This window comes from Vipera ursinii (genome assembly GCF_947247035.1).
Source record: "Vipera ursinii genome assembly, chromosome: 1".
NCBI classification, from domain to species: Eukaryota; Metazoa; Chordata; class Lepidosauria; order Squamata; family Viperidae; genus Vipera; species Vipera ursinii.
In genome coordinates this window covers 117,184,699-117,207,531 of record NC_139512.1, presented here as the reverse complement: position 1 = coordinate 117,207,531, position 22,833 = coordinate 117,184,699, and the positions used below count along the sequence as shown (strand labels likewise).

The following is a 22,833-nucleotide window of genomic DNA, read 5'->3' as shown; positions in this document are numbered from 1 at the left end:
TTTAATCTGAAATGAAGCACAATCACTCTCTCTTTTAGAATAACTATGTAGGACCCCTCTTCATGGATTACTGCCTTGTCGTGGCAAAGGGGCTTGCATAACTCAATGAAACTGTGAGCTATGCTATGCAGGGCCACCCAAGATGGACAGGTCATAGCAGAGAGTTCTGATTGTGATCCACTGGAGAAGGAAATGGCAACCCACTCCAGTATCTTTGCCATGAAAACCCCATAAGGTAAAGGTAAAGGTTCCCCCGCACATGCGTGCTAGTCGTTTCCGACTCTAGGGGCCGGTGCTCATCTCCGTTTCAAAGCCGAAGAGCCAGCGCTTGTCTGAGGACGTCTCCGTGGTCATGTGGCCAGCATGACTAGATGCCAAAGGTGCACGGAACGCTGTTACCTTCCCACCATGGTGGTCCCTATTTTTCTACTTGCATTTTTACGTGCTTTCGAACTGCTAGGTTGGCAGAAGCTGGGACGAGTAACAGTAACTATGTAGGACCCCTCTTCATGGATTACTGCCTTGTCGTGGCAAAGGGGCTTGCATAACTCAATGAAGCTGTGAGCTATGCTGTGCAGGGCCACCCAAGATGGACAGGTCATAGCAGAGAGTTCTGATTGTGATCCACTGGAGAAGGAAATGGCAACCCACTCCAGTATCTTTGCCATGAAAACTCCATGGACAGTACCAAAAAGGCAAAAAGATATGACCCTGGAAGATGAGCCCCTCAGGTCGGAAGGTGTCCAATATGCTATTGAGGAAGAGCAGAGGGCTAGTACTAGTAGTGCCAGAAAGAATGAAGTGACTGGGCCAAAGCCAAAAGGATGCTCAGCTGTGGATGCATCTGGTGTTGAAAGGAAAGTCTGATGCTGTAAAGATCTATTCTCTATAGGAACCTGGAATGTAAGATCCATGAATCGAGGCAAGCTGGATGTGGTCAAGCAAGAGATGACAAGACTGAACATCAACATCTTAGGAATCAGCGAACTAAAATGGACAGGAATGGGTGAATTTAATTCAGTTGACCATCAGGTATACTACTGTGGGCAAGAATCCCTCAGAAGAAATGGAGTAGCCTTCATAGTCAATAAAAGAGTAGGAAAAGCAATACTGGGATACAACCCCCAAAATGACAGAATGATCTCAGTTCGAATCCAAGGCAAACCATTCAATATCACAGTAGTCCAGGTTTATGTCCTAACCACCAGTGCTGAAGAGGATGAAATTGACAAGTTCTATGAAGGTCTACAGCACCTTATAGAATTAACACCAAAAATGATGTCCTTATCATCATGGGGGATTGGAATGGTAAAGAAGGAAGCCAAAAGATAACCAGAATAACAGGCAAGTTTGGCCTTGGAATACAAAATGAAGCAGGGCACAGGCTGATAGAATTTTGTCAAGAGAATACGATGGTCTTAGCAAACACTCTTTTCCAACAACCCAAGAGACGGCTCTACACATGGACATCACCAGACGGTCAACACAGAAATCAGATTGACTATGTGCTCTGCAGCCAAAGATGGAGAAGCTCTATACAATCAGTAAAAACAAGACCAGGAGCTGACTGTGGCTCAGATCATGAGCTTCTCATTGCAAAATTTAGGCTTAACTTGAAGAAAGAAGGGAAAAGGACTAGGCCACTCAAGTATGAACTAAATCATATCCCTGATGAATATACAATAGAGGTGACAAATAGATTTAAGGAATTAGATCTGATAGACAGAGTGCCTGAAGAAGTATGGACAGAGGTTCGCAACATTGTACAAGAGGTAGCAACCATCCCAAAGGAAAAAAAATGGCAAGAAAGCTAAATGGTTGTCTAAGGAAGCTTTGCAAATAGCTGAGGTAAGAAGGGAAGTGAAAGATGAGGGAGAAAGAGAAAGATACACCCAGTTGAATGCAGAATTTCAGAGAATAGCTAGAAGAGATAAGAATGCCTTCTTAAATGAACACTGCAAAGAAATAGAAAAAACAATAAAATAGGGAAGACCAGAGATCTCTTCAAGAAAATTGGAGATATGAAGGGAATGTTTCATGCAAAAATGGGCATGATAAAGGACCAAAATGGCAGGGACCTAACAGAGGCAGAAGAGATTAAAAAGAGGTGGCAAAACTATACAAGTTGACATCATCAGAGCAACAGCTTGTTGATATATTGCTTCTACACATCCTATGTTAATCTCTAAATTTTAACTTTTCCCTCTTTACCTTTATCATGAAATGTTTATTTGTTAGAAATATTATTCAACTTACCAAAGTGTTGCACAAAAATGACAGGCACAGGAAACACAAGGGGCCTCTCTACAGTTTTCCATGTCCAACAAATAGATTGATACAACCTCATTGCATGCAACATTTCAAAAGGGTAGGAGGATCCATATATTTTATTCTCAGAAAATTAGTATATTTTGCTTGTAAAAGGATATTACTTTTTGACTCAAATGGGAGGTGGTCTCACTAAAACATGGTTTGTTTTAACCATGGGTTCTTGATCAAGCAATAGTGAGTGGTTCACATGTCATGTCATGACACTAGCCATGATTTCCAAGCCACATTATTTGGATTATTTGCAGGACTATATCTCTGATAATTTCTTCCTGCCCTACAAAAGCTTGCAAGGTAGGTATGATTCCTTCCATCCCTGACTCGGATTCATGCCTTTTTAGTCACACGAACAGTCCTCTTCACTCATGATTTGGATAGACCCTGTTAGCCTTTGGAAATGTCTTGAAACAGCTCTTTTCTTGGGACCAAGCAGAATGTTGAATGAATCTATGAGTATTGTAATGGTTGAGATTATGTTTGTGGTATGGCCTTGTTTTCATGGCATTTTTCTTTTGTTTTATTTGGTTGGTTATTATCTGTTTTCCATTTTTAATTCAATGTATGTCTCTCAGGGTCAGAACTATGAACTGAGCAGCTATTTAAATTGATTAAATAACTAAAGCTATTAAAATTGCTTAATAACTAAACAACAAAAACAAAACAAAAATACACATTATATGTGTAATGTGTATATTATGATGCATGATATCAGTAATCCCAAAATATCTGGTCTACAGATAACGATCAGTAAATCTGCAATCCTGTTTTACTAGGAATAATCTCTACTGGATTTTTTCTGAGTAGACATGTATACAAAGTAAAGGTCTCACTTATACAACAGACCTGCCTTGCCTAAAAGATTAGCCTGAGGCGATATAATAATTACTGTTCTCCTGGTATTCCATCACATCCTTTTCGTTTCATAAACTAGGATTAAGGAACAAGGTGTAAGAAGTCAGACCCCCCCCCCCGAGAAGGAAATATTTTGGGGAATATTAAAAAGACAGACTATTATATTTTCCCAAAGGAATAATAGAAAAATCTTAGGGAGCAGCCAACCCCCAGCCACGTCCCCAGGCAGAGGTCAGATTTTAGAAATGCAGATTTGCGGCCACCTATTGATAAGCAAAATGCCTTCAACCACAGGTCCAGAGGAGGTTTGAGTTGATGGGATTAGAAAAACAAAGACTCCAAGGAACATAACCTTTGGGAGGATTAACCCACTACCATTAGAATACCAAAAGGGCACACTCAAGCTCAGGTCAAGGTTCATTGCACAGGAACAGGAAGAACCTCAAATATAAAGCCCAAAAAAGGTATAAAAGCCCATCTATCCCCATTTCATTTTGTCACCTTTCCCAGAACCACATGCTGTTGGTTCTGTTCTTCAATAAACAGAAGCTTCTTTCCTAAGCAGTCTCCATTTCGTTTATTCCGGCTTGCACTAGACCTGATGATTTTTTTTCAACAAAGAAGAAAAGGAGAAAAGTGGCATTGTATTTTTCTTGAGAGAAGCACAAGGGCATAAATCTTCTGCAGTAGCCCAAGCCTTTGGAAATATGTTAGTAGATTGCAGCCTTCAAGATATAAACTGAGTCCAAAAAGGGGTGTTAAATAAGAAAATGTATTATTAGAAAAATCAGAAAGGAATATGGATTGATTGTTGGATTGAGTTTGGCAGTAAAGAATCAATGTAAGGAGAGAGAGAGACAAGGAGGCACATCCAAAATGGAGATTGAGCTTCATAGTAAATGGCTGTGGAAGATGTTGGTCAAGACTTTGAGTATATCCAAAATAAAAGGACACACGCATTGTCTCATGGTTTAACTGCATACAGAAGCCTGGTGTGCTGGATTTTCCCTGTTCAAGTCTTGGATAATTTTCTCCATCTCCATCAGGGATATATCAGGTTTGTATCAGTTTATAGCAAGTTATGCCAGAGATATAGCCAGTCTTTGTGCCTTGAGAAGGGACATGCTGGTTGTTTCAGTGTTCCAGAATGTTAGGTATTCAGAATTGTGTTGTTCCTTGATGCTCACTGAGCGCTTGCTGATGTTTTGTTATCCAGCTAAGTAACATCATCAGTGTTATCCTAGCACTGATTATGTCATTTTGTCATGTAATGAAATGTCTGCAAGCAAACAACTCAGAGAGCACCAAGAATTCTACAGTTCATCTCTGAGGTACATGTATTCTTTTCTATTGTGTTTAGAATTTGCTAATATTAATCATTAATGCATTCTGTCTGCAATTTCAATTTGCATTCTGATTTAAGCTGCAGCCCTCATTACCACAACCTTGACCTAGTTTTTGAAATTCTGAGTTTCTTAGTTGTCCTGGTTTTAGTAGCATACATTTTAATAAAGAGTTCTGGAGATGTCAAAAGCTTGCATGTTCTATTGATAACTATAATTTACTTGTTTAACAATATTGATCCATTTAGATGAACCTAGCTATGATAGCATCTGAAAATGTTAACCTGTGATTCTGGAGTTGTGGGTCAAAATCTGGAAAAAGACAGATGTGATATAGTGATCTGAAACCTGCTTGTTGTGTACATGCTGGGCAGGTACAAAAGCAGTGGGGCTTGACTACGACATTGTCCAAAGTCCTACTGATACCAATCATCCCTCTGACACTCTAGTCCAAATATGGGGCAATATAGCAAATGTATTTATATCAAAGTTGTATAAAACTATATTTTATGATGTATGCTGGAATGAACCTTTTATTGTCAAAGTACAACCATGTATACATTGACATTGGCTGAGCCTCCCTTTTTTGTGCCCCCACCACCACACTCACAGTGACAGCAAACCCACCATCTTGTTACACCACGTGAGCTAATTGCACAACACACTGGCCTCACAAGTCAATCATACATAAAATTATAAAATTATTTCCCATTCAAGAGCCTGACAGCCCATGGATAGAAGCCTGTTGGTACGGCTGGCTATACTCCTGTATCTCCTACCCGATGGTAGGAGAGTAAAGAGGTACCGACCAGGGTGTGAGTCATCCCTGAGAATTTTTCTCACTCTTCCAAGGCAGCGAGCCCTGGTGATGTCATCCAGTGGTGTCAGGGGACAGCACATAATGTTTTATGCTGTGCTCACCACCTTCTGTAATACTTTCCTATCTGTGGCTATGAGGCCAGCATACCAAACCACAATACAGTGTGAGAGGACGCTCTGTATAGTAGACTGGTAAAAGAAGGTCATTAGCTGTTGTTCTATCCTGTTCTTCCACAAGACCCTGAGGAAGTGGAGTATCTGTTGGGCCTTTCTGGCCTCCTGGGTTGTATTGACTTTCCAGGTAAGATCTTCACAAAGATAGACTTCCAGGAATTTAAAGGAGGAAAATCTCTCCATACAGCACGCCCCCCGGATGTGAAGTGGGGCAGGTTCCTCTTCCTCTGGAAGTCTAACACCATCTCTTTTGTCTTGCCGATGTTCAGGTGCAAGTTGTTCTCTAAACACCATATGGATAGTTTTTGTACCTCCCCCCTGTACTCTGTTTCATCTCCACCTGTAATAAGACCCACTACGGTGGTATCATCTGCAAACTTAATTATTGCAGTAGATGGGTTGGACAATACAAAATCATATGTATGCTGCACGTGACTTGTTGAGATGGGTGAATATAGAAATCAAATCATATCAAATCAACTAATCAATCAATAAAATCACTGCTGAAAGTCACATGCTAAAAACTAAACTCTTAAAGCAAGATGTGCTTGCTTTAAGAACATTATTTTATTTATCAAACTTGTTTGCCGCCCATCTCATTTCAAAGTGACTCTGGGCGACTTACAGTGTAAAAAACATTAAAATCATCACATATATACTGTAGGTTCGAATCTCAGATAAAGGGTATGACTGACTGATGAGAACATAAAGAGTTCGAAATGATCATCTCAGCCTCCCAAAATTCTTTATTAGCAATTTGAATAATTTGCATATATATATATATATATATATATATATATATATATATATATATATATATATATATATATATATATGTTTCAAATGTTAACTCTTTAGATTACCTTGCTAGGCCCCAAACATGGGGCAAATCTTTATTTCCTGTTTTCAGCCTATCTTGAAGGCTATCGAACAGGCAGTAGTCACACCGGACAATTCCTATATTTGTGTCAGAAATGCATTTCAGTTTCCCTTTAATTCTTTGTTAGTAATTTACACACACATATATATATATATATATATATATATATATATATATATATATATATATATATATATATATATATATATATATATATATATATATATATATATATATATACACACACACACACACACACACACACACACACACACACACACACAATAAAATCACAATACAAAAAGAATAAGATCATTGACACACAAGAGGGAGAAGGAGGCAGTTGAATGCATGGGTGGGGAGTGGGATTATCTCTTACTTAATCCACCAGCTCCAGTTTGAAGCTCTCCCATTGGGGCCTTAAGGCATCTGGCAAAACCTTAATCTTAAGGCTCTTACAGAAAGTCAGGAGGGTAGGACCCAATCTCGCCTCAGGATATTCCAAAGGACAGGAGCCACCACAGAGAAGGCTCTTCTCCTAGACCCTGCCCTGAAATTCCTTGACTGACAGGATTTGCAGTATGCCTTCCCTCTGTCATAATATGCCTCTAAGGTGAGTGGGGAAGGCCAGTCCCATCAAGGTGAAACAGTTCCTCAAGTAACCTGGACCCATGTAGGTAAAGGTAATAACTAACACATTGAATTGCACCCAGAAGCAAACTGGCAACCAGTACAACTTGCGGAGCAGTGGTATAACATAAGCCACTTTAGGGTCCTTAAGAACTGCCTGCATTGTTGCACTTTGCTCAGTGGTGGGATTCAAATAAGTGAACAACTGGTTCTCTGTGTGGATGCCACTTCCAGAAGTCTGTTCTGGGCCTGGGCAACAAAAAATTAGCTACCGGTTCTGCCAAAGTGGTGCAAACTGGCTAAATACCACCAATGATTTTGCTCTAGCTGTACCTTCTGAATACTCTTCAAGGGTATCCCCATTGCAGTGGTGCAAACCTGAGATGACTAGGGCTTGTGTGACTGGAGTGTAGGGACTCCTGATCCAGGAAAGGCTGCAACTGGTGCACAAAACAAAATTGTGCAAAGGCTCTTCTAGTTGTGACTTCCACCTGTCCTTTGAGCAGGAATTGCAAATCCAGAAGAAACCTCAAGTTGCAGACTCAGTCTTTCTTGGGTAGCGCTACCCCATCCTGAACTAAAGATGTTAAAGTCACAGATCTTGAAGATCCATGCATCATTTATGCAGGAAAAAACATTCAGATATAATTTTCTTTGTTTTGATTTAATGAAAAATAACCTTCTGTTAGATCAATTTAAAAATGCATTCTGCTTCCATTCTTCCTTAATTTTTCCTTAGATTTTGGATAACTTATATAAACTTCCAGCTCTTTTCTTAACTGTTCAGAATACTAACAGATATTCAAAATAATTTTTCACAGAGAAATGTAAGTATGGCCTTCTTTTTTAAAATGAAGGAAGTAACATTTATACTATTTTTACTTCAGGAGAGTTACCTTGTCTAACATTCTTCTAATTGCATCCTTCACCTCTCTGTTCCGCAGACTGTAGATGAGTGGATTAAGTGAGGAAATGACAACAGTATAAAAGACGGATATGATTTTGTCTTTATCCAATGAGAAATTGGATCCAGGTCGTATGTACATGAAGATGATGGTTCCAAAGAAAATGGTCACAGTGATGAGATGGGAGGCACAGGTGGAGAAGGCTTTATATCTTCCCTGGGCAGAGCTGATCTTCAGGATGGCAATAACAATGGCAATGTAGGAGATCAAAACAGTCAGAAAAGTTGTCAGTGCAATTGAAGTGGATATAACAAAATGCACAAAGTGAGCAATGTAGGTATCTGAGCAGGACTGAACTATAGTGAACTATAGTGGTAGGAATAAACAAGAACATTCAGCATCATCTGTAGAGCCAAGCAGGTCACCAGATTTTTAATGGCCCAGCAGCATGAGGAAAAGGAGAGGATGAAGCATCAGATACTGTATATTTCAACCTTTTCAGGCTGGGTTTTGATGATGATGATGATTTGGTCATTCAATCAATTAAAATAAATAACTTCATCTTTGTATTAAATGACTCCATCAGAGTTTTGCAGAACCCTGTTAATATTGCAAGTATTGCTCTGGCAGTGTACACTTTTTGATGTAGACTACAAAAAACTAAAGTGGGATCCCAGGCCACAACAGGTTTCTCTTTTGTTTTTTCCATTATTGCTTTTAAAATAATGATAGGAAAGAAAGATAAAAATACATATAGAAAATGCATATAGGTACATATTTAAAAGAAAATTAAAAAAGTGGAAGTGGAAAAAATACAGGAAAAGAAAACTTAAAAAGCATAATATACAATTTTAGCAGTAAATATTTACAATTCTATGTCTAGTTATGTAATGCAATTATTATTCAAGTACAAATATATATTTCTAATATATTTATGTAACCATCATGGCAATGTATCCATCCTTGCTCTCCTTGACTCTCAGTTGCCTTTGATACTATTGACCATGGTATCCTTTGGGGCTAACTGAGATTTTGAGGCTGGGTGGTGCAGACATGTGCTGGTTTGGCTGTTTTTCCAAGAATGATCCCAGTTAGTGTTGATAGGGAGTGAGAAGTCTAGTCCACAGCTGCTCCTCTGTGATGTGCCGAATGGGCAGATATTCTCTACCCTCTTTTTTAACATCTATATGTAGCCATTGGGTGAGACCATCCACCGCTATGGGTGAAGTATCATCAGTATACTGATAATACTCAACTTGATATCTCCATCTTTGGTTATTATTTTGCTGCCTTCTTGCAGTGCCCAAAGGCTGTGAAGGGTTGGAGGGGGGACAGAAGACCTCAGCTGAAGCCTGGTAAGACCACTCGGCTTTGGGTGTAAAGAGCTTCAGGTTCTGGGACTTCAATGTCAGGATGGGGTTGCATTGCCTCAGAGAAATCCAGTGTGCAACTTGGGAGTTCTCAATTACTGCTTGAAGAGCAGGAGGTACTCATGGCTAGGAAAACCTGTGCACTATTGTTGCTCTCTTTCCCAAATTGGGAGTCCCTGTTCTCCGTGACTCAAGCCCTGGTCATCTTATGCTTGGACTATAGGGGCTACCCTTGAAGAGAATTTGGAAGCTACAGCTAATGCAGCCCTGTGGACAGTTCTTGGAGCCCCTAGACTGGCCCATGTTATGTTGCTGGTCCATGAGCTGCACTGGTGGCCAGGTTAGATCCAGGTCCAATTCAAGTTGCTGTTATCACATTTGAAGCCCTTCATGGCTTAGGTCCAGATTAACTGTCTTACACAATGGGAGCAGCTCTGCTAAGTGGCCTAGGACTCCAATGGGGGTGTGTTATTCTGGAGGTGCTTAATGGACTAAGATAAGTTCCCACCTCCTCCTCATGTGCATCTTGTTTCCTTTTCCCATCTGGTTAATTTTTATTGTTTTAACGTTTACCTTGTTTTTATGATTTTAAGCTGCTTATAGTCATAGATGCAATATGCAGCATATAGGTTTAAATAAGTAAGTAAATAAAAGTAGAGGACTACCTATAGGTAAGCATGATAATATAGCTCCAGATTTGGAAGACTGATTCCTCCATCTTTAGTTGGTAATTGCATTTTATTAAATGTATTCTTGGAATCAAAGAAACACATGGAAAAACTATGAAATCTATTTAAATTGATTATTTCCACCTCTATTATCCTTCCTTGTAGCCCACATCTCTCCTTCTTGGAGATAAAAAGTAGTTTCCGAAAGATAATTTTGAGGTGAAGAAAATGGGGCAAGGATGGAGAACAGAGAGAAAAAGGCATTCTCTTTCTGCTTGCTTTTAGGAGGGCTTTAGTTTGAAAAAAGCTTTCAAGTCAACTTTTTAAGATTAATACATATTGCTAATGGCAATGTATTCTGTTTGTAATTGGCAAGAGTTTTGCTTTCCCCATCAAATTTTTAATTCAAAAACCCTTAAAAAAATAGCATTCTGCCTTGTAATTAATGTTACTTTGTGACCATTTCCCATTTTCATTATAAGGTACTTTGAAGGAATGTTGCTAAAATTGACTGAAGCAGTTTAAGTGAGGGTGATTAAGCAAAACTGAACATACATGTTGCATTTTACCAATTATTTGATATAGACATTCTATCAGTTACATCCACTTCAGTGCCAATAAAATAATAAGAAATTTTACATCTGAATTACGTGGAACTGTAGATTCCATCTAAACTTTCTTTTATAATCAATAGTCGACTTTGACTCACTCTTCTGTAGTTTAATGTTTCTGTCTATAATGTACATCTATTTACAGAGGAAGAAACATTCAAACATAATATTGTTTGCTTTGATTAATAAAAAAAATCTTCTTCTTATAGGTCAGTGCAAAAATGCATTGTCCTTTCATTTTTCCCTTAAATTTATTTAACATTTGGATAACCTATATGAAATTTCAAGTCTTTTTCTCAATTGCTCAAAATATTATCAAGTACACAATAGTATTTTTCTCACAGAAATGCAAGTAGGGGGGGGGTATGACATGAAGGAAGTCACATTTATACCATTTTTACTTGGGGAATATTATCTTGTTTAGCATTCTGCAAACGGCATCCTTCACCTCTCTGTTCCTCAGACTGTAGATGAGTGGATTAAGTGAGGAGATGACAACAGTATAAAAGACGGATATGATTTTGTCTTTATCCAATGAGAAATTGGAGCCAGGTCGTATGTACATGAAGATGATGGTCCCAAAGAAAATGGTCACAGTGATGAGATGGGAGGCACAGGTGGAGAAGGCTTTATATCTTCCCTGGGCAGAGCTGATCTTCAGGATGGCAATAACAATGGCAATGTAGGAGATCAAAACAGTCAGAAAAGTTGTCAGTGCAATTGCAGTGGATATAACAAAATGCACAAATTGAACAATATGTGTATCTGAACAGGACAATTGAAGCATTGAAGGAACATCACAGAAGAAATGATTAATTGTATTTGAGCTGCAGAAATTCAAGTTAAAAATAATTATAGTGTGTACTGTTGAACTTGCAAAGCCACAAGCATAGGCAGCTATGATTAAGAGGATGCAAAGCTTCTTTGACATGATAAGAAAATACAGCAATGGGTTGCAGATTGCTGTGAAGCGATCATATGCCATCACAGCCAGAAGGCAAGCTTCAGTGGTCACAAAGACGACAAAAAAGAAGAATTGTGTGGTGCATCCTGTGAAGGAAATGGTTGAATGTTCTATCACAAATGTTGTCAACAGTTTAGGGGCAATGGTGGTAGAAAGACCAAGATCTACAGTGGAGAGATTTCTAAGAAAAAAGTACATGGGTGTGTGAAGCCTAGCGTCAGTTCTGGTTAGAATGATTATCCCAATGTTTCCCACCAGTGTGATGAGATAGATGAGCAGAAAGAAGATGAAGAGGGGGATCTGAAGCTCTGGGTGGTCCATGAATCCAACCAGGATGAACTCAGTCACAGTGGTTTGATTTGTCTGCATTGTTTATTTCCCTCTAATAGAATAAAAAAGAGAGGGAAACCCTTATAGCTGTATGATTACTGTAAGATTGTCTGACAATGCCCAAGGGGAAAGACTAAGAAAACCCCAAATTCAATAGGAACAGTTTGCTTGATAAATATGCTCTTTTCAAAAGACAGTGTTGTATTGGAGACTGTGCACAGCATTACTTAGCACTGCAGTGACAATTAGCAAAGAATGGCTTCATACCTACCATCATCTCCTTGCATATTGGCTACTATGAATCAATATATATTGAACATGCGTCTGAAATTAATTCTGATTTATGAACTATAATATTTACATTTACAACTCTTTTAGAGGATTTCAAAGTGTTCCCACTTTTTCCAAGTAGAAATTTATTTATTTATTTATTTATTTATTTATTTATTTATTTATTAGTTTTTATAAACCGCCCTTCTCCCGAGGGACTCGGGGCGGTGTACAGAGGAAGGAATGTATACAGATTGAAATGCTCTTAAGTGGAATGCCAAACTTATATCTAAATCTTCATTTAGATGAACTAGATTTGAAAGCTGCAAGACATTGACTAACTCATGTGATATAATATTCCACTGGCAAGAATATTCATATGTGAGGTTGTGCTGATTGGAATTGACCAAGAGTGTGTATTTGTTGTTCTTCTGAAAATAAATACATTTGCTATATCATAAGTAATATAACTTGACTGAGGAGAGTAACCCTTTCTGTCAATGCACAAATAATGAGATGTCCCACTTTAGTCTCTACTAATAATCTGGAAGAAAGAAAGCATCAAATGTTGACTCATGAACTCCATTCTGCATTTTATGTATTATAGGAAGTTTAATTTTCACAAAGTGTCACAAAGAAGCTTTTGGAGTTTGGGTAAAAGAAAATTCTAACTAAAACACAGACCAATATTTTCACATCAGAACTTTTGAATATTCCTACATGTGTTTTGCAAAAATATAATAATGCTGATGAGGAGGAGAAGGAGGTATAGGAAGAAGGAGAGGACATGAGCTTTTAACAATATAGTTGGGTAATTAAAGTATTAATTAAAGAACTTACCAGATTAGAAGTCAAGATTCATTTCCAAAGATGAAAGATCAAACATTTGGATAGTATTGCTCATTTTATATTGTGTTTACCATTGTTTGAAAACCAAGCCTATGAAACTCTCTGTTGAAGTAATTAACATATTATTAAAATGCTCAGTACAATTTTTGGCAAAGTACACCTGAGGTCCTACTGGGAATTCATATATGTATTGTATAGCTGCTGTACATAATTACTTCTATTGCATCATTATGTAGTTTGATCAATTTTATGTGAAAGATTAACTTGTCAAAGAGGAATGTATAGATAAAAGAACCTCAATCATACTCAAAGCATGGGCAGTAAAGCCTAATCAACAATACAAAGTTGTGAAGATACCTGTTTTAAAATCATGCAGAATTGAAAGTTCCACAAATCATTTTAGACATGGCCTATCCAAACATGAACTGGCAACATGGTTTTTTATCTTCCTTCCAAATATTCCTACTAACTATTTTTCTATCTGGGCATATCTCCTTTGGTTTCCGTCTTGGCCCTACTATCAACAGTGATGGAATGATGGTTGTGAATGGACACTGTTGTATTAGTTGGGCAGAAGGGTCAGTTCTGAGGCCTTTGGGGGTCTACATCCTTCCCCCTTTTGAAACCTTCTTCTTGGATTAATGTTCATTTCCAGACTATAAGCATGACAGCAACTAGCAGGACAATTCATCAACATTAGTAAAGGTAAAGGTAAAGGTTCCCCCGCACATGCGTGCTAGTCGTTTCCGACTCTAGGGGCCGGTGCTCATCTCCGTTTGAAAGCCGAAGAGCCAGCGCTTGTCCGAGGACGTCTCCGTGGTCATGTGGCTGGCATGACTAGATGCCAAAGGCGCACGGAACGCTGTTACCTTCCCACCGTAGTGGTCCCTATTTTTCTACTCGCATTTTTACGTGCTTTCGAACTGCTAGGTGGGCAGAATCATCAACATTAGAGATGTGTATATAATATTTTGACAGGTACTAGTCAATAAGATATTGAATTGCGGTGAAATCTTGTGGCCTAGGTACTTCCCAACTATATTTGCTTTTTCCAATTCTTGATCCAGTTTGCATTTTTTATTGGAGAAACTGCTAAATAAACACGAGATTCCCTTTGTCTGTAGACTTCTTGTCCTTCATCTGCTTATGATGAGTAGCTCCTCACTCTTTTGGGAGGTTGTGAAGTGAAGCTTTAAATATCTACAGTCTATGCATGCTTTCATATAGACTTTCTACTTTTAAAGTGATGTCCTTCAATATATTCACTGAACGATAGTGGTAGGAATAAACAAGAACATTCAGCATCATCTGTAGAGCCAAGCAGGTCACCAGATTTTTAATGGCCCAGCAGCATGAGGAAAAGGAGAGGAAGAAGCATCAGATACTGTATATTTCAACCTTTTCAGGCCGGGTTTTGATGATGATGATGATTTGGTCATTCAATCAATTAAAATAAATAACTTCATCTTTGTATTAAATGACTCCATCAGAGTTTTGCAGAACCCTGTTAATATTTCAAGTATTGCTCTGGCAGTGTACACTTTTTGATGTAGACTACAAAAAACTAAAGTGGGATCCCAGGCCACAACAGGTTTCTCTTTTGTTTTTTCCATTATTGCTTTTAAAATAATGATAGGAAAGAAAGATAAAAATACATATAGAAAATGCATATAGGTACATATTTAAAAGAAAATTAAAAAAGTGGAAGTGGAAAAAATACAGGAAAAGAAAACTTAAAAAGCATAATATACAATTTTAGCAGTAAATATTTACAATTCTATGTCTAGTTATGTAATGCAATTATTATTCAAGTACAAATATATATTTCTAATATATTTATGTAACCATCATGGCAATGTATCCATCCTTGCTCTCCTTGACTCTCAGTTGCCTTTGATACTATTGACCATGGTATCCTTTGGGGCTAACTGAGATTTTGAGGCTGGGTGGTGCAGACATGTGCTGGTTTGGCTGTTTTTCCAAGAATGATCCCAGTTAGTGTTGATAGGGAGTGAGAAGTCTAGTCCACAGCTGCTCCTCTGTGATGTGCCGAATGGGCAGATATTCTCTACCCTCTTTTTTAACATCTATATGTAGCCATTGGGTGAGACCATCCACCGCTATGGGTGAAGTATCATCAGTATACTGATAATACTCAACTTGATATCTCCATCTTTGGTTATTATTTTGCTGCCTTCTTGCAGTGCCCAAAGGCTGTGAAGGGTTGGAGGGGGGACAGAAGACCTCAGCTGAAGCCTGGTAAGACCACTCGGCTTTGGGTGTAAAGAGCTTCAGGTTCTGGGACTTCAATGTCAGGATGGGGTTGCATTGCCTCAGAGAAATCCAGTGTGCAACTTGGGAGTTCTCAATTACTGCTTGAAGAGCAGGAGGTACTCATGGCTAGGAAAACCTGTGCACTATTGTTGCTCTCTTTCCCAAATTGGGAGTCCCTGTTCTCCGTGACTCAAGCCCTGGTCATCTTATGCTTGGACTATAGGGGCTACCCTTGAAGAGAATTTGGAAGCTACAGCTAATGCAGCCCTGTGGACAGTTCTTGGAGCCCCTAGACTGGCCCATGTTATGTTGCTGGTCCATGAGCTGCACTGGTGGCCAGGTTAGATCCAGGTCCAATTCAAGTTGCTGTTATCACATTTGAAGCCCTTCATGGCTTAGGTCCAGATTAACTGTCTTACACAATGGGAGCAGCTCTGCTAAGTGGCCTAGGACTCCAATGGGGGTGTGTTATTCTGGAGGTGCTTAATGGACTAAGATAAGTTCCCACCTCCTCCTCATGTGCATCTTGTTTCCTTTTCCCATCTGGTTAATTTTTATTGTTTTAACGTTTACCTTGTTTTTATGATTTTAAGCTGCTTATAGTCATAGATGCAATATGCAGCATATAGGTTTAAATAAGTAAGTAAATAAAAGTAGAGGACTACCTATAGGTAAGCATGATAATATAGCTCCAGATTTGGAAGACTGATTCCTCCATCTTTAGTTGGTAATTGCATTTTATTAAATGTATTCTTGGAATCAAAGAAACACATGGGAAAACTATGAAATCTATTTAAATTGATTATTTCCACCTCTATTATCCTTCCTTGTAGCCCACATCTCTCCTTCTTGGAGATAAAAAGTAGTTTCCGAAAGATAATTTTGAGGTGAAGAAAATGGGGCAAGGATGGAGAACAGAGAGAAAAAGGCATTCTCTTTCTGCTTGCTTTTAGGAGGGCTTTAGTTTGAAAAAAGCTTTCAAGTCAACTTTTTAAGATTAATACATATTGCTAATGGCAATGTATTCTGTTTGTAATTGGCAAGAGTTTTGCTTTCCCCATCAAATTTTTAATTCAAAAACCCTTAAAAAATAGCATTCTGCCTTGTAATTAATGTTACTTTGTGACCATTTCCCATTTTCATTATAAGGTACTTTGAAGGAATGTTGCTAAAATTGACTGAAGCAGTTTAAGTGAGGGTGATTAAGCAAAACTGAACATACATGTTGCATTTTACCAATTATTTGATATAGACATTCTATCAGTTACATCCACTTCAGTGCCAATAAAATAATAAGAAATTTTACATCTGAATTACGTGGAACTGCAGATTCCATCTAAACTTTCTTTTATAATCAATAGTCGACTTTGACTCACTCTTCTGTAGTTTAATGTTTCTGTCTATAATGTACATCTATTTACAGAGGAAGAAACATTCAAACATAATATTGTTTGCTTTGATTAATAAAAAAAATCTTCTTCTTATAGGTCAGTGCAAAAATGCATTGTCCTTTCATTTTTCCCTTAAATTTATTTAACATTTGGATAACCTATATGAAATTTCAAGTCTTTTTCTCAATTGCTCAAAATATTATCAAGTACACAATAGTATTTTTCTCACAGAAATGCAAGTAGGGGGGGTATGACATGAAGGAAGTCACATTGATACCATTTTTACTTGGGGAATATTATCTTGTTTAGCATTCTGCAAACGGCATCCTTCACCTCTCTGTTCCTCAGACTGTAGATGAGTGGATTAAGTGAGGAGATGACAACAGTATAAAAGACGGATATGATTTTGTCTTTATCCAATGAGAAATTGGAGCCAGGTTGTATGTACATGAAGATGATGGTCCCAAAGAAAATGGTCACAGTGATGAGATGGGAGGCACAGGTGGAGAAGGCTTTATATCTTCCCTGGGCAGAGCTGATCTTCAGGATGGCAATAACAATGGCAATGTAGGAGATCAAAACAGTCAGAAAAGTTGTCAGTGCAATTGCAGTGGATATAACAAAATGCACAAATTGAACAATATGTGTATCTGAACAGGACAATTGAAGCATTGAAGGAACATCACAGAAGAAATGATTAATTGTATTTGAGCTGCAGAAATTCAAGTTAAAAATAATTATAGTGTGTACTGTTGAACTTGCAAAGCCACAAGCATAGGCAGCTATGATTAAGAGGATGCAAAGCTTCTTTGACATGATAAGAAAATACAGCAATGGGTTGCAGATTGCTGTGAAGCGATCATATGCCATCACAGCCAGAAGGCAAGCTTCAGTGGTCACAAAGACGACAAAAAAGAAGAATTGTGTGGTGCATCCTGTGAAGGAAATGGTTGAATGTTCTATCACAAATGTTGTCAACAGTTTAGGGGCAATGGTGGTAGAAAGACCAAGATCTACAGTGGAGAGATTTCTAAGAAAAAAGTACATGGGTGTGTGAAGCCTAGCGTCAGTTCTGGTTAGAATGATTATCCCAATGTTTCCCACCAGTGTGATGAGATAGATGAGCAGAAAGAAGATGAAGAGGGGGATCTGAAGCTCTGGGTGGTCCATGAATCCAACCAGGATGAACTCAGTCACAGTGGTTTGATTTGTCTGCATTGTTTATTTCCCTCTAATAGAATAAAAAAGAGAGGGAAACCCTTATAGCTGTATGATTACTGTAAGATTGTCTGACAATGCCCAAGGGGAAAGACTAAGAAAACCCCAAATTCAATAGGAACAGTTTGCTTGATAAATATGCTCTTTTCAAAAGACAGTGTTGTATTGGAGACTGTGCACAGCATTACTTAGCACTGCAGTGACAATTAGCAAAGAATGGCTTCATACCTACCATCATCTCCTTGCATATTGGCTACTATGAATCAATATATATTGAACATGCGTCTGAAATTAATTCTGATTTATGAACTATAATATTTACATTTACAACTCTTTTAGAGGATTTCAAAGTGTTCCCACTTTTTCCAAGTAGAAATTTATTTATTTATTTATTTATTTATTTATTTATTTATTTATTTATTTATTTATTTATTTATTAGTTTTTATAAACCGCCCTTCTCCCGAGGGACTCGGGGCGGTGTACAGAGGAAGGAATGTATACAGATTGAAATGCTCTTAAGTGGAATGCCAAACTTATATCTAAATCTTCATTTAGATGAACTAGATTTGAAAGCTGCAAGACATTGACTAACTCATGTGATATAATATTCCACTGGCAAGAATATTCATATGTGAGGTTGTGCTGATTGGAATTGACCAAGAGTGTGTATTTGTTGTCCTTCTGAAAATAAATACATTTGCTATATCATAAGTAATATAACTTGACTGAGGAGAGTAACCCTTTCTGTCAATGCACAAATAATGAGATGTCCCACTTTAGTCTCTACTAATAATCTGGAAGAAAGAAAGCATCAAATTTATTTATTTATTTATTTATTTAGTTATATTTATATACCGCCCTATTCCCTGAGGACTCAGGGCGGTTTACAGGAAATTAAAAAATCCAAAATACAAAAATTAAGAACCAAATTAAAAAATATTAAATTAACCCTGTAGTCAATTAAAAAGAACCCCAAATTAAAAATTCCTCCTCAGTCTGGGCCCGAGAGCTCAAAGAGCCAGGTCTTCAGGCCCCGGCGGAATGATCGAAGGTCGGGGGCAGTTCTCAGCTCCACCGGCAGCTGGTTCCAGAGGGCAGGCGCTCCCACCGAGAAGGCCCTATCCCTGGGTGTCGCCCGCCGGCAGTCTCTTACCGGCGGGACCCTGAGCAGACCCTCCCTGTGGGAGCGCACTGGGCGAAGGGCATTTGATGTTGACTCATGAACTCCATTCTGCATTTTATGTATTATAGGAAGTTTAATTTTCACAAAGTGTCACAAAGAAGCTTTCGGAGTTTGGGTAAAAGAAAATTCTAACTAAAACACAGACCAATATTTTCACATCAGAACTTTTGAATATTCCTACATGTGTTTTGCAAAAATATAATAATGCTGATGAGGAGGAGAAGGAGGTATAGGAAGAAGGAGAGGACATGAGCTTTTAACAATATAGTTGGGTAATTAAAGTATTAATTAAAGAACTTACCAGATTAGAAGTCAAGATTCATTTCCAAAGATGAAAGATCAAACATTTGGATAGTATTGCTCATTTTATATTGTGTTTACCATTGTTTGAAAACCAAGCCTATGAAACTCTCTGTTGAAGTAATTAACATATTATTAAAATGCTCAGTACAATTTTTGGCAAAGTACACCTGAGGTCCTACTGGGAATTCATATATGTATTGTATAGCTGCTGTACATAATTACTTCTATTGCATCATTATGTAGTTTGATCAATTTTATGTGAAAGATTAACTTGTCAAAGAGGAATGTATAGATAAAAGAACCTCAATCATACTCAAAGCATGGGCAGTAAAGCCTAATCAACAATACAAAGTTGTGAAGATACCTGTTTTAAAATCATGCAGAATTGAAAGTTCCACAAATCATTTTAGACATGGCCTATCCAAACATGAACTGGCAACATGGTTTTTTATCTTCCTTCCAAATATTCCTACTAACTATTTTTCTATCTGGGCATATCTCCTTTGGTTTCCGTCTTGGCCCTACTATCAACAGTGATGGAATGATGGTTGTGAATGGACACTGTTGTATTAGTTGGGCAGAAGGGTCAGTTCTGAGGCCTTTGGGGGTCTACATCCTTCCCCCTTTTGAAACCTTCTTCTTGGATTAATGTTCATTTCCAGACTATAAGCATGACAGCAACTAGCAGGACAATTCATCAACATTAGTAAAGGTAAAGGTAAAGGTTCCCCCGCACATGCGTGCTAGTCGTTTCCGACTCTAGGGGCCGGTGCTCATCTCCGTTTGAAAGCCGAAGAGCCAGCGCTTGTCCGAGGACGTCTCCGTGGTCATGTGGCTGGCATGACTAGATGCCAAAGGCGCACGGAACGCTGTTACCTTCCCACCGTAGTGGTCCCTATTTTTCTACTCGCATTTTTACGTGCTTTCGAACTGCTAGGTGGGCAGAATCATCAACATTAGAGATGTGTATATAATATTTTGACAGGTACTAGTCAATAAGATATTGAATTGCGGTGAAATCTTGTGGCCTAGGTACTTCCCAACTATATTTGCTTTTTCCAATTCTTGATCCAGTTTGCATTTTTTATTGGAGAAACTGCTAAATAAACACGAGATTCCCTTTGTCTGTAGACTTCTTGTTCTTCATCTGCTTATGATGAGTAGCTCCTCACTCTTTTGGGAGGTTGTGAAGTGAAGCTTTAAATATCTACAGTCTATGCATGCTTTCATATAGACTTTCTACTTTTAAAGTGATGTCCTTCAATATATTCACTGAACGATAGTGGTAGGAATAAACAAGAACATTCAGCATCATCTGTAGAGCCAAGCAGGTCACCAGATTTTTAATGGCCCAGCAGCATGAGGAAAAGGAGAGGAAGAAGCATCAGATACTGTATATTTCAACCTTTTCAGGCTGGGTTTTGATGATGATGATGATTTGGTCATTCAATCAATTAAAATAAATAACTTCATATTTGTATTAAATGACTCCATCAGAGTTTTGCAGAACCCTGTTAATATTGCAAGTATTGCTCTGACAGTGTACACTTTTTGATGTAGACTACAAAAAACTAAAGTGTGATCCCAGGCCACAACAGGTTTCTCTTTTGTTTTTTCCATTATTGCTTTTAAAATAATGATAGGAAAGAAAGATAAAAATACATATAGAAAATGCATATAGGTACATATTTAAAAGAAAATTAAAAAAGTGGAAGTGGAAAAAATACAGGAAAAGAAAACTTAAAAAGCATAATATACAATTTTAGCAGTAAATATTTACAATTCTATGTCTAGTTATGTAATGCAATTATTATTCAAGTACAAATATATATTTCTAATATATTTATGTAACCATCATGGCAATGTATCCATCCTTGCTCTCCTTGACTCTCAGTTGCCTTTGATACTATTGACCATGGTATCCTTTGGGGCTAACTGAGATTTTGAGGCTGGGTGGCGCAGACATGTGCTGGTTTGGCTGTTTTTCCAAGAATGATCCCAGTTAGTGTTGATAGGGAGTGAGAAGTCTAGTCCACAGCTGCTCCTCTGTGATGTGCCAAATGGGCAGATATTCTCTACCCTCTTTTTTAACATCTATATGTAGCCATTGGGTGAGACCATCCACCGCTATGGGTGAAGTATCATCAGTATACTGATAATACTCAACTTGATATCTCCATCTTTGGTTATTATTTTGCTGCCTTCTTGCAGTGCCCAAAGGCTGTGAAGGGTTGGAGGGGGGACAGAAGACTTCAGCTGAAGCCTGGTAAGACCGAGTGGCTTTGGGTGTAAAGAGCTTCAGGTTCTGGGACTTCAATGTCAGGATGGGGTTGCATTGCCTCAGAGAAATCCAGTGTGCAACTTGGGAGTTCTCAATTACTGCTTGAAGAGCAGGAGGTACTCATGGCTAGGAAAACCTGTGCACTGTTGTTGCTCTCTTTCCCAAATTGGGAGTCCCTGTTCTCCGTGACTCAAGCCCTGGTCATCTTATGCTTGGACTATAGGGGCTACCCTTGAAGAGAATTTGGAAGCTACAGCTAATGCAGCCCTGTGGACAGTTCTTGGAGCCCCTAGAGTGGCCCATGTTATGTTGCTGGTCCATGAGCTGCACTGGTGGCCAGGTTAGATCCAGGTCCAATTCAAATTTCTGTTATCACATTTGAAGCCCTTCATGGCTTAGGTCCAGATTAACTGTCTTACACAATGGGAGCAGCTCTGCTAAGTGGCCTAGGATTCCAATGGGGGTGTGTTATTCTGGAGGTGCTTAATGGACTAAGATAAGTTCCCACCTCCTCCTCATGTGCATCTTGTTTCCTTTTCCCATCTGGTTAATTTTTATTGTTTTAACATTTACCTTGTTTTTATGATTTTAAGCTGCTTATAGTCATAGATGCAATATGCAGCATATAGGTTTAAATAAGTAAGTAAATAAAAGTAGAGGACTACCTATAGGTAAGCATGATAATATAGTTCCACATTTGGAAGATTAATTCCTCCATCTTTAGTTGGTAATTGCATTTTATTAAATGTATTCTTGGAATCAGAGAAACACATGGAAAAAGTATGAAATCTATTTAAATTGATTATTTCCACCTATTATCCTTCCTTGTAGCCCACATCTCTCCTTCTTGGAGATAAAAAGTAGTTTCCGAAAGATAATTTTGAGGTGAAGAAAATGGGCAAGGATGGAGAACAGAGAGAAAAAGGCATTCTCTTTCTGCTTGCCTTTAGGAGGGTTTTAGTTTGAAAAAAGCTTTCAAGTCAACTTTTTAAGATTAATTTTTATTTTTATTTTAATTTTAATTTTAATTCCATTTATATCCCGCCCTTCTCCGAAGACTCAGGGTGGCTTACAAGCTTAGCAGTAGCCTTCATTCTATGTATATGCCTGCTTATTAAGGCTTTCACACACACACCCAAGCAGCATTATTACAAAGTCAGCTTAATTGCCCCCAACAATCTGGGTCCTC

General features: G+C 38.3%; 2 protein-coding genes across 2 annotated transcripts; both read right to left on the bottom strand.

Annotated features, from left to right (window-relative positions):
* Positions 1 to 7,904: 7,904 nt before the first annotated feature.
* LOC310631934 (olfactory receptor 5AR1-like) lies at positions 7,905 to 11,913 on the bottom strand (the record flags this gene model as incomplete). The annotated part of the gene is made up of 2 exons (XM_083348717.1): positions 7,905 to 8,282; positions 11,356 to 11,913. The coding sequence occupies 2 exons, from the start codon at positions 11,911 to 11,913 to the stop codon at positions 7,905 to 7,907; spliced, it is 936 nt and encodes a 311-aa protein (XP_083204843.1).
* Positions 11,914 to 16,940: 5,027 nt separating this feature from the next.
* On the bottom strand, positions 16,941 to 17,876 carry LOC310631928 (olfactory receptor 5AP2-like; the record flags this gene model as incomplete). The annotated part of the gene is made up of 1 exon (XM_083348711.1): positions 16,941 to 17,876. The coding sequence occupies one exon, from the start codon at positions 17,874 to 17,876 to the stop codon at positions 16,941 to 16,943; it is 936 nt and encodes a 311-aa protein (XP_083204837.1).
* Between the last annotated feature and the right edge of the window lie 4,957 nt (positions 17,877 to 22,833).